The following is a 12,286-nucleotide window of genomic DNA, read 5'->3' on the forward strand; positions in this document are numbered from 1 at the left end:
TTTGAACTTTTCAGCCCAGTTGAAGGGAACAAAAGGAAACAAATCACATTGTCCTTTGAGGAATTTTTGTTTGTTTGCCGCTTTTCATGACCTCTTTTTTTTAGGCACCTCCTCATTCAGAATCCCAAGAAAGTCAATGGTTCCTTACATCCCGGTTTGACAAGTCAGGAGGATACATGCTAATCCCCTTAATCTAGCCTTTCTCTCACACACTGCCACAGGGAGAGAGGGAGCGCAGAGAGTAATCCTGTCGGAGAAACAATAGGATTAAGGGCCCAACCCTGTGAGCGACAATCATGCGTCCGCTGACTGATCTGCAAAGCAGGAGCCCCGACCACTCTCTAGAATGTGACTTTAGTTTTGTTTGGCGGCTCTGACAAGGATTGAGGTGAAGTAGGGGAGGGAGGGATGGGGGGGTCCTTCTTTGAGGGGCTGTTGGAGGTCTGACAGGCATTTGGTCTCCTGAGCACCAGGGACCCAGGAATGACTGACAGGTGAAGTGGAAGCTAGGACTAGAGTTTATCCATGGGGGTTGCGTGTGCACACTGCACACTGTAAATAATACGAAAACTCTGAAACCATCGTTTCGGCTCAGCTACGACACAGATTTGCATTCGATATAATATGGCTGGTTAGGGCACATTAAGACCTGCAGTACTGAACGAATGAAGGCCTGACAGGCTTATGTCAGGTCATTGTCTCTTGTCATTGTCTCTTACTACTGTCTGCGCTTTTTAAAATGCTACCATCAATTTTGCAAATTGCACAACAAACAGAAACAACGCAAAACTTCAACGGTAAACCCAGATTTCATTGGGCTATTTTGGCACGAGTAACATGAAGTTGTGTGATAGGAAACAATCACACCAATTTTGACACTGACCAGTTACATATGATTGCACTTTCTTTTTTTACTCGCGAAAATTACAAAAATACACTACATCATTGGTTGCGGCGAGAGAGCAAAATAAGTGAGACAATTTTGCTGATATACACATTGTTTTGGGAAGATTTTTCAGATCAAGTTATGATGACTTGAGTAGGTCAGCTAAAGCAACCGCATGCATGTACTTTATCTCGAGACCACTAGATGGCCTTATGACTACAGTCCAGTATAAACACGGATTTGGCAGACTGGAATGAGTTTCTCTCAAGGTAAGTAGGGGAAAAAGCAGCTTGACAACTTCCAAAAAAAAAAAAAAAAAAAAGGTCCGAAATCTCCAACGGCCAAATACATCGAGTTGTCCCATCTCAAAGGAGCAGGCACTGGACTGGACTGGACTGTGTCTCTCTCGACGTGTGGCCCCAGACCTGCTCCATGTACATTGCAGGGGATCACGAGTTTTAGTTGAGCCATTGATTTGATAGGAATCTCAAATGCCGAGCGATCCAATTGTCCACGCTATGTACAGTCGATTTGAATTCGGCGCAATTCAGAAAGCAGCAATTCAGTTGTACTTGACCTTTGGCCACCAAAGCCTGCAGCAGCCTTTGTAGTGTCAACCTCCAGGTGCACTACATACATACATATATATATATCTATATATAGATATATATAATCCCGCCAGGTCTGTGCAAATGCAAGCCGTCTCTGGTCGTCCCTTTGCACAGCAAGAAGTGGATTTGGGGGATCAAACATGCAAATCCCCCACAGTGTGTGATCTGAGGTGCTTGGGTCAAATGTACGTCCATGACTTTGTCAAGAGGATCGTGCGCCTGCGCCTCTTCAAAGGCCTCTGATGCATTCCCAAAGAAACGTTTGAGCTGTTTTCCTCACTCCCAAGCAGGCTGCGCCAACCAGCGTTTGCATTTGACGGCCGTGTCGCGGTCCTTTGCCCCCCGGGGCTAACGGATGAACCTTCTTCCAGCGGGCTGCAGCACGCATGCATGCATGCCCCTTACGGGCAACAGCTGACTTTTCGATTGCTCTGTCCGTTGAGAAACTTTCCATGTCGTATCCGTACGTGCCGACAGAAAGAAGCTGGCTGCCGAGATTGAATCACCACGTCGCCTTGGCCGTTTCATCCCCAAATTGCTTCCACCGTGACTGACGGGAAGAGAACAAAAGCGACCAAGGTGAGGGATTGTGCTGGAAAGGCAGTAGAAAAGCTATGCAAAGCAAGAAGACATTTGAAGTTTAAAGTGGACGCTTTATTTGGTGTCATCTGATGGTGATGACGTTGTGTCTGAAGTCTAATGAGTGGAGTGCAGTTGCCAGGGCTGCATAGAGGTGAGAGCTGCTGAAACGCAGGCAGTACACTGGGCTGCTCACAAGGTCCGAGCTCAATTGGAAAAACTGAAAAAGCAACATTTTCATGAGAATGCTTTCAAATGATTCTTTTATGCTGTCACAATACCAACATTTGGACTTCCGTACTATACTACATGGACCTGGATACCGGTAAGTTGCAGCAAAAAAGAAAAAAAAAAAAAAAGAACTTTTTTTTTATGATATGGTTCTTATGTTTGATTTTAAATTCAAAATATTACAATGTGGTTCATCAAAAATAACATTTGAAACAAATCCTTTTTTTATGATGCGGCTTTCATTTTAAATTAAAATATTAAGATACGGTGAATCAAAAAGAACATTTTGAACCAACACATGAGATAAGGGCTGACTATGACAAAAATGTAACAACACCTGTAAGCATCGAGTTTGCCTTTTGTCCCAGAGTCGAACGACACCGTAGTAGGAGGACCCGCTGGCTATCATGTGATTTCCGTCCGTTTGCATGCAGTAGAAGGCGCTGTCGTGGGGTTCCTCCCACTCCATGACGTTCTTCCTGTTGGTAACAAGAGCCACATTGAGATGCATTGAATTGAGGGAGAGAGAGAGGGAGAGAAAAACAAAACAAAACAAAACAAGACAAAACAAAACAAAACTGCTTGCTTACATTCAAGTAAAGTACTTTATTCAAACAAAACTGCTTGCTTACATTCAAGTAAAGTACTTTATTCATACTAAAAGATGATCGCTTTGGTTATGCTGTTAGCTAACGCGACAAATAAACGGTGCGTTTCGTTAAGATTCGTTCAGCCGTCGCTTGAAAAAGGTCCAGCCGAGCAGAACGTGCGGCCGACCTTCTTACGGCCGACGCCGTTTACTCGCTTTCACTGGCCACTGGTTGGCAGGCACAGGACCCGCCGACGATTTGCATACAAGCAACGTTTCCCTTTGAAGCCGTTTTTGAGCCCAACTGATTGCCGTCTCAGATTCACAAAAGATAAATAAGCAGGCTTTTGTTCATCAGTAGGAATTGATCCTCCATTAGTGCACACGGCCTCATCAATAAGAGATTAAGAAAGACCAAGTGCTCGACAGCCATGCACGCAAGCACACAGTGTGATAAATCACAGTAGACAGGAATAGAACATGTGGCACCTGCATACATAGATGGACAGAGAGCTAGATAGATGCAGTGTGTGGTTGATCAATAAACACGACGGGCCAATGTATAATTCATTGCACTCTCAATTAGTTCATAATTCGCTATCATCTGCTACTCAGCGAGCAAAACCCACCGCGGACTCACTTTACTCTCTTCGGAGAGGATTCCGAATGGTAGAAAGGAAATCGAAATAGGCTTTCGTTTTTTCCTCGTAAACAGCGTTCATGACGACGGGGCGTACTATATCTTCACGCTGCACTGTGGATCAAATCCTTTGAAATGTCACCTTTGTTGAAATTTGCAGGCAACCTGAAGCTCCGAGCCGCTCGGGAGCCGCTCGGGATGCCGCTTAAGGTGGACTCGATTCATTATTGATACGGAAAGAGGTCGCCCCTCTTGAAATGTACAGCCCAGCCCAGCCAGCCCTGCCCTTTTGTAAATCCCCCGAGTGATTGGCCAATCCGATCATATTAGATTGACTCCAGTGAAGCCCATTAGCCCAAAATTGAGCGAGCGGCAGAGAAACCACTGGCGTCCCGAGCGGCCCCCCGATTCATTGACTCGACGTCCGGAACAAGGGTTTTCATCACAACTTGAAATGAGCAAAAAGAGGGGAAACGTCGAAATACAGCACTTTCAACACTTTCCACTCACCGCCGACTTAGGCGAAGATCCCAGAGTCGAATAAATGTGTCGTAGCCACAGGTGAAGAGGTGAAAAGGGCTCTCGAACAGCATATCCAACACACCGGCCCCTCGACGGAACTCTGACCCCAGACTGCCCGTACACTCGGACCTGGAGACAAGCAAAGGAGGAGGAGAGTGGTCGGGTTGGATTCGAACGAGTAGGAATGAGGAGCCGCGTCTCAAATGCGACCGCGGTGAGGCTGGAAAGACGCTCATTGCCGAAAGGGAGAACACCGATGGCCAGCCCCTCTGTTTGTCAAATAAAAATCCACAGTGCTTACAGAAAAAAGAATAAAACAATGAAAAGCAGACATCGCATCACTGCGGTGTGGAGCATACGGACCGATAGGCAAGCACGTTACACGTGAAGCCGATTAAGAGCATCTTCACCAATCATCTTGATGTTGCGCGGAATTAGTCAGAGGTCTACGGGAGCCCAAAGTCACGTGTTGCATAGTGAACGCAGATGGGACGCAAAGTACACGTAAGTAAGGGCAACTCCTGATGTGTCTTTTTCTCGGCTGCTGTGGCGTGACCTGCCTGCGTGTGAGCGAGTGCAGCAGCAGGAGCAGCAGCAGCAGCAGCAGGAGCAGCAGCAGGCAAAGCAGCATGTGCAGCAGCATGCTCAGCAGCAGCATGCTCAGCAGCAGCAGCAGCATGCTCAGCAGCAGCAGCAGCATGCTCAGCAGCAGCAGCAGCAGCATGCTCAGCAGCAGCAGCAGCATGCTCAGCAGCAGCAGCAGCAGCATGCTCTTGTGATCACAGCTCTGTAGAGCTGGCTTACTGGCTGGCTGGGTGCAGGTCTCTTGATTATTGGAGAATAACCTGCACTCAGCAGTGCGTATTATTGCATTCTAACTGTCTCTTTGTTGCCATTTAATACCCTGCGTGACCGTGACTGTGAGTGTGTGTGAGAGACTTTCACACATTTGATACCTGGCCCATAGCAACCATTTAAAGAGGTCTGCTAGCCTTGGTGACTGACCAAGCAGCCCCCCCCCCCCCCTCTTCCCCTCCTCTGTGAAGCTCAATCCAGAGGCCAGCTCTGTGTGGTAATCCCTGGGCTTGACCCCAGGGGGCCACCTTATTGGACCAGGACCTTCTCGGTAGGGCGCCTTATTGGCCCAGAGCTTTCTCATTGCCCAGCTCTGGTGACAAAGTCTTAGCCAATGGGGAGTCCCTCATTTGGAGCCCGTGGGGTACTGACCCCTCCTTTTCTCCTGAACACAAAAAGCAAGCAGTTTAGCACGGCGCCAAAAAAACAAGCAGTAAGCCAAAGAATGACCAACATGTCAAATAATGACTTCTTATCCAAGACCTTAACTACAGACAGACGACGTATTCAAACTCTGTCAATCACAAAACTCTATTGCCGCTGCTACCGCACACAAGTGGAGAAGTAGCCACCAGTGCGCCATTTGCGATGCGGGTTTTGCGGTTGCTTTTTTTCCTTCTATAAACAACAACCCCCGTAGCATTTCAAACGCTATGCTCGGCAGGGGCTCCTCGACCCCCGCCTTACGGCCATTGCAAAGTACTGTTGTTGATGTAGACCAATATGAGCTGTTGGGGTGGAGGGAAGGGAAGGGAACGGAAGGGGAGAGGAGGGGAGGGATGGGAAGGGGAGCCTTCGCGGTGGCGGCGGCAAGCAGCAAGGACGTCTTGCGTCACGTTGCCCAAAATGTCAACTGTTTATTTCACTGTAAAATTGGAAGATTAGCTAAAGAAATGGCAGGCGGGCAGGCAGATTGAAAATCGGTGGATAAAGCGGTGGCGCCCATGTTTGTTCTTTGTCCACCTAACTAGGAACCGGTGCTTTTGCATCAATAGACATGGAGGTGCTAACTATTAGGCCTTGAGCAGTTGATGCTTGGGCACAGGCCCTATACCTTGTTGTTATCGCTGTCTTTCTAATGCTGCTACTATTGAGCCTCATGAACACCAAAACTCGGAGCCAAGCACAGTAGAAGAGTCAATCCACATAACCATCCATCAAAGCAACCATAACTGTGTGTTATTCACCCAATTTTACACTACACCAATGAATCTATTAGTTACGAGGATTAAGCACACGTGGCAGTGTATTTTGCCTTGCGACGTGTTATTGATCCCAAAATAATGAATTCATCGCAATGCCTCTGCTAAACTTAGACATTCCTTCCTTAGAGGGGAAATGGGCAAAAAATGAAGAAGCACTTTGTAAAGTGGCTCCTAAAAGTGGGAATAGGAGCGTGTGTGTGTGTGTGTGTGTGTGTGTGTAGTCACAGAGTGCGATTGTCACGAGGGGCTCTCTGTCCCCATTTAGGCCTGTCCACTCTCACTGCAGGAGCCAGAGCGCTATTAAGGGCCACACACAGCTTGTGAAAGGAGAAATCATTAATTAATTGTCAAAGGAAAAAATGCTAAGGGCATTATCTGCTGCTGCTGCTGCTGCTATGTCATTAAAAGCACTGTCTGCGTGTGCTCGGAGGCTACGTTAAGGCTGAGGCAGAGAAGCATGGGGAGCCACAGCCATACAACAAGTCAAATGCTGTCTGACAAGTAGAGAATGGCGGCCCGGCCCGGCCCGGCCCGGCCCAGCCCGGCCCTGCTCTGCTCTGCTCTGCTCTGCTTTGCCCTGCTCTGCCTGGCTGCCTGCCTGCTGAGGTTTTGACTCACTAAACCAAACAGAGGGGCTTCCCAACTGGTTTCATGTCCGCCCAATCTAGCCTGCACCTCTCAGGTCCAAACATCAGGAATGCAATCGGTGCACCCACCAATGACGCTTGCGGCTCCCAGGTTCTTTCATTGTCCACATTGCTAGTGAAGGATGAGCAATTTCAAAAAAGAAAGGACTGAGGTCGGAAGGAAGTCATCAAGTTGTTTTTGGAAGTAATCAGGTTGTTTTTGTGACCACCTTTCTTTCTTTTTCTTTCTTTCTTTCTTTCGTTCTTTCTTTCTATAGCAACGTTCTGCTAAACGAGGGTCCTTTCTTCCTTCTCCTATTTCAAGCCCTCGGCATATTGTTAGTCGCGCTGTCTGCTTTAATCTGAGCGCGTAAAGCTGGGATTTACACGGATGGATACGTTTTAAGGCGTGCCTTTCACACACACACACACGCAGGAATTTTACAATTGAAACAGCGCGACAACTTCAAGTCATCAAGTTAACGTGGACTCAAAACAAAGGCAATTGCCAATAAGACCACAGAGTTTGGCCTTTTCTAACACAAATACATATTGGCTGTTGTCATAGGTTGTGAGGGCTGATGTTTGTCGTGTGTTAGATTCCACTCGTGGCGGCTGTCTGCGCCATTACCTTACCGTTCAACGTCCCAGATGCGAAGAGGGGAGAGGTTCTTGCAACAAGCTGTACCCGTTACAAAGGAGCTGCACACAGAGAGAGAAAGACACAATTTTTCAATATGACAACCATCACCCCACGTTAACACTTCATCATGCAAAGAAAGAAAAAAAAAAGCCTTAGTAGCCGGTTCCTTCGAGGTTCCTCAAACAAATTGTCAAGACAAACGTCTGGCCAACACCTTGAACCAATCCTGACGAGAATAGCCACCTTGAAACAAACCCAAGTGTTGAGGATGTCATGGAAATTCAACTTTGCAAACATACTAGAACGGTCTTATTTTGTCGGTGCTTGGCCGTCCGTCTCTGCGCTAGCTATCTGTGAGAATGCTCAATCAAGTGTGTCTCTCTTCATGCATGCGTTGAAGTAATTTAAGGTGAGTGTGTGCGTGTGTGTGTGTGCGTGTGTGTGTGTGTGTGTGTAATGAGGGGCTTCAGTGTGAGCCGTGATTATTCTCCCCTCCTGCCGTGTGCATCTTGCTTTTAGCCTGTGGGAACGAACGCACATTGTGGCTGGCCCCTTATGGCATTGTTGCGGCCTCTCTCTTTTCTTCTTCCTCTTTTTTTGAACTAATTGAATTCTTGACTCCTGAACCGCAGGGATGGACGGCCGGCAATGAGAAAGACGTGAATTTCAGGCTTTGAGTGGGGGGCAGAGCAGTGGGGGTGAAATTGGAGTGTGTGGGGCTGCTGGTGCTGCTGCTGGTGGCTGGTGGCTGGCTGGCTGGCTGGGGGGTGCGCTCATACAAGAAGGCACACTCGGCCTGGCTGGCTGGCTGGCTGGCTGGCTGGCTGGGTGGCTGCTGTGGCGTCAGCCTGTACTTTGATAGCAAATGCCAAAGGTCATCCCCCCCGGCCGGCGGCGGTGAGAAAGTGGCAAATAGCTGACGGTTTATCCAACAATCATTTTCTTCTTTTAAAATGTTCAAAAGCGCTTTTGGCCCCTGCGAGATCTTTGTAGTTGTGCTTGAGGAATTCGAGACAAAACAATCCCCTCCCCTCCCTGTTTCCAAGTCTCTTCAGGGTAGCTTCTCCCTTCACTGGCTCCTGCCCAGGCCAGGCCCCCTTTTCTTTTTTTCCTACACTAATGGTCAGTGTTGCATGCATGCATCCCACCCCACAGCAAAGGCAGCCACACAAACTCAAAATCGGGCCAGCGCCTTGTTTGGCAGGAATGTGTGTGCGTGTGTGTGTGTGTGTGTGTGTGTGTGTGGGGGGGGGGGGGGGGGGGGGGGGCGCAGACCTAATTGGATTTCGGCGACTACACCATCAAAGGCAAACTAACAAATAATGGCTCTCCCGTTGGGTGTGAGTCATTGATGAATCTGCATGCGCAATATCCAATTTGCAAATTGGGCCCTCAGATGCTCTGACGAAATCAAGAAAACAGTCAGCGCTACACTCACGGAACAAGAAGTGTCGCAAATGCTCAATGTGCTTATGTTGAGCAATTTTGCCTGGCTCTTGCTTTCTTTTGGAAGCAAGCATCTCACACCCCATGTTTACTATCGGATGGGTGGGTTGGAGGGAGGGAGGGAGGGAGGGAGGGAGGGAGGGAGGGAGGGAGAGAGGGAGGGAGGGAGGGAGGGAGGGAGGGAGAGATGGATGGATGGATGGATGGAGGGATGGATGGATGGATGGATGGAGGGGGGGAGGGAGGGAGGGAGGGAGGGAGGGATGGTGATGCAGATTTCCCATTGTGTTGAATTGAGACAAAGCAAACTGAAGGAAACGATTGCATGTTTTTGCCAGCTGCATATGGCATGGCTCAATATCACGTTATCGATATTTTGTCGATACATCGTGCCGCCCTATAGTTCAATTCAAATAAAAAAGCAATAAAGCAGCAGCAGCAGCAGCAGCAGCAGCAGCAGCAGCAGCAGCAGCAGCAGAGCCTCGTCTAATACTAATAAGTGGAAAAGGGATTGCGAAGGCGCATCGGGGTTTAAGAGATGCGGGCGGGTGGGCGGGAGACCATCACGCACACACCTGCCTTGATAAGTCAACTCGGCTACAAGAAAGCCACCCTGACAAAGCTTCAGTTCATATACGTCGGAAAAATAAACACAGGGATTAAGCAAGTGGGAGGAGGAGGAAGCCAGCAAGCCAGTCAGCCAGCCTGCCAGCCAGCCTGCCAGCCAGCCTGCCAGCCAGCCTGCCAGCCAGCCTGCCTGCGTGGCTGCCTGCGTGGCTGCCTGCGTGGCTGCCTGCGTGGCTGCCTGCGTGGCTGCCTGCGTGGCTGCCTGCGTGGCTGCGTGGCTGCCTGCGTGGCTGCCTGCCTGCGTGGCCGCCTGCCTGCGCAATACAGTCTGCAGATGATCACAAACACCCTTTTCCGGAGCAAATTGTTCTTACCTTAGTGTCGGGTTAATTGCAACAGACCAGACTCTGTCATACAGGGGAATGATGTCTCGGGGGCAGCTGGAGGCCAATGTCCAGATCTACACATGGAAGGAAGTCAAGTCACAGGCAAACTTTGGAATGGATCATCCATGGTGAAACCTTAATGACAATTACTGCATTGTAACAAAAAAGAAACTGAATGGTGACCTTGGTTGTTTGATCTCTAGATCCACTGATGATGAGTTGGTTTTTGGAGTCAATGCAGTTGACTTCCTGATTATGACCAAATAACTTCCTTGGGCTCTCACTTCTTCTACTGTGGACCACAATCTTGCCATCACTGAAATAGACAAAAAAGGAGGTATGATGAGGCGAGGTGAAGGAATACATATTTCATGCCACGCCACGCCGCTACCTTCCACCACTGATGAGGTGCGTGTCCGTGAGAACAAATCTGCAGACGTCTGCCCGGTGGCCAGAGTAGATTTTGATTGGCTTACGCCAAATCTTCTTGCAGTCTTGGCGCAGAGGGTAGGCTTGAATTTCGCCAGCTTGAGACAAAAATAGTGTGTCCCCATCCAGCTGCAACCACGGCAACAATCTATGGAAATATTTCAATGGAAAGTTAGTCAAGTAACACTGTGCATCTCCTTTTGGAAATGAGAAGACATGGCCACGGTGATCAGCGATTGGTCTCCCACTTCCAAATGCATAGTTAGCTCGACGACAGGATAACAATCTGTAGCTTCAGAATGAAAAGACATGTATCCAAATGCAGAAGCTCTACGTTCTAATGTTCATTGTTTAACATCAACATTGGGTAAAAACGATTCCATACTTTGGTTGCCATTTCAAAGGCGTAGTCCTTTTACACACTCCATGGCACCAGTTTTGAGCAATCTTCACTCGCTCCTTAAGCAGGATATGAGGATAGCTGCGGCAGATTATTGTGGATCATCACATAACATGTAAGTGACAGTGTCATTCAAATTCATCTATCCATCCATTTGGTGAAGCGCTTCTCCTCAGGGCACGCTGAATTGGGGCGGGAGGCGTGGGACACCCTCAACTGGTGGCCAGCCCAACGCAGGGCACGCACACACACACACACACACACACACACACACACAGAGGAGCATCCACACTCGCACCTACGGGCAATTTGGTTGGAGAGGGGCTTTTTGATCAGAACTCGCAGGGTACGTGTCAGACAAATTCCAGGACTTGTGTCACAAACTATTGATTTGAAAACCCAAATACAAATGATGACTACTTTCACTCCCCTTCACTGTGGGCCAGCCAGCAGATCAAGCTGCAGGCTGCAAAGTGATTATACTTGATTCAGGGGGCATGAAGAGGCTTATGAGGCAGAGCAACGGGATGGAAGCTGCCCACCATGGTGGAGGGGTGGAGGGAGGGAGCAAGCTCCCGCCGCCTCACACGACCCCAGAGTGCATGCCTTCAAAGTAGCTGAGTGTGTACTTGGCAAGTACAGAGAAAGAGTACGGACTTGCTACAGCCGCTCGCTCGCTCGCTCGCTCGCTCGGGTAGCAAGCTTGTGCTAATGCTAAGTGAAATACTACACAGCACGCTCGCGTGACTTAGCTTACATGTCGGTCCAGTATCGAGTAATTCCAGTATTTAACAAGCCTTTGGCGATCTTCTTCCACACCACATCACGGCTTACAATGTGCCAAATGACTTTAGAAACCTGAGAGAGACGACTCAGTGTTTGACAGTCTAGATAAGACAGTATGTGATACAAAACATCCTCTGGTAGCTGAAAGAGGAGCATGCTTCAAACGTACACGACCGGGTACACACTACTAACTGCACACTGTAACAAACCGGCCATCTTGAGAAAAGAATTATGCGAGCAGTCAGTGATGAACGCGGAAAAAGACGGCAGCAGGTTCGCAGCCCATTCACTTCATGAAAACTCCCTCGTGGTGTTTGGATGGCGACGGCGTGACGTATGACGTATGTGCCCGACGTAAGGCGTCATTTTGTATGCTATGCTTCTGTTAAATAAAGTTTGCCCCAGAAAAAAAAATACGATTTTAATTAAACTCGTTCTTTTCCTTTCAGATAATGACCCATCCATTATAATGACCTGCATCATGATAATTATGAACATTTTTTACATGGTGCTTGAAAGTGGTTGAAAGTATAACGGTTATTCTTTGGAAAAAAATATTCAAGTGTTTTTTTCAATCAGCATAGAAAATGACACGGCATAAAAAGCTGTTCAACTGTTAAATAAAGTTTGCCCCCCCAAAAATACACTGCGCCGCCTACCATTTTAGTTAAACTCATTCTTTTCCTTGGGGTAGCTGGATTGAAAAAGTCATTCCAAAAAGTACAAGCGTGGGACATTGACTGTTCTGTATGTAAAAATCTAGTCCTGTTCGTTCCATGTAACAGTTGAATGAAATTAGAAAGCAACCAAGTGCAGCCAGCCAGCCGGCCGGCCAACCAGCCAGCCAGCCGGCCAGCCACCCAGCCAGCAGGGCTGTTAACTGCA

General features: G+C 48.3%; 1 protein-coding gene across 2 annotated transcripts; it reads right to left on the reverse strand.

Annotated features, from left to right (window-relative positions):
* Window positions 1-891: 891 nt before the first annotated feature.
* Window positions 892-11,750, reverse strand: fbxw4 (F-box and WD repeat domain containing 4). 2 transcript variants are annotated; one of them, XM_088385333.1, is made up of 9 exons: window positions 11,373-11,749; window positions 10,601-10,696; window positions 10,178-10,363; window positions 9,970-10,102; window positions 9,775-9,860; window positions 7,381-7,446; window positions 4,047-4,187; window positions 2,645-2,786; window positions 892-2,296 (listed from the first exon to the last, which is right to left on the reverse strand). In XM_088385333.1, exons 1-9 carry the CDS (start codon window positions 11,555-11,557, stop codon window positions 2,162-2,164), a joined length of 1,170 nt encoding a protein of 389 aa, XP_088241459.1. In that variant the 5' UTR covers window positions 11,558-11,749; the 3' UTR covers window positions 892-2,161. The 2 variants fall into 2 exon arrangements, with proteins under 2 accessions (XP_088241459.1, XP_088241460.1); XM_088385334.1 differs by lacking the exon at window positions 10,601-10,696 and having other exon boundaries at window positions 11,373-11,750.
* Window positions 11,751-12,286: the final 536 nt, after the last annotated feature.

This window comes from Syngnathus floridae, chromosome 9, assembly GCF_059516105.1.
Source record: "Syngnathus floridae isolate MCC-2025c chromosome 9, RoL_Sflo_1.0, whole genome shotgun sequence".
In the NCBI taxonomy this organism is placed as follows: domain Eukaryota; kingdom Metazoa; phylum Chordata; class Actinopteri; order Syngnathiformes; family Syngnathidae; genus Syngnathus; species Syngnathus floridae.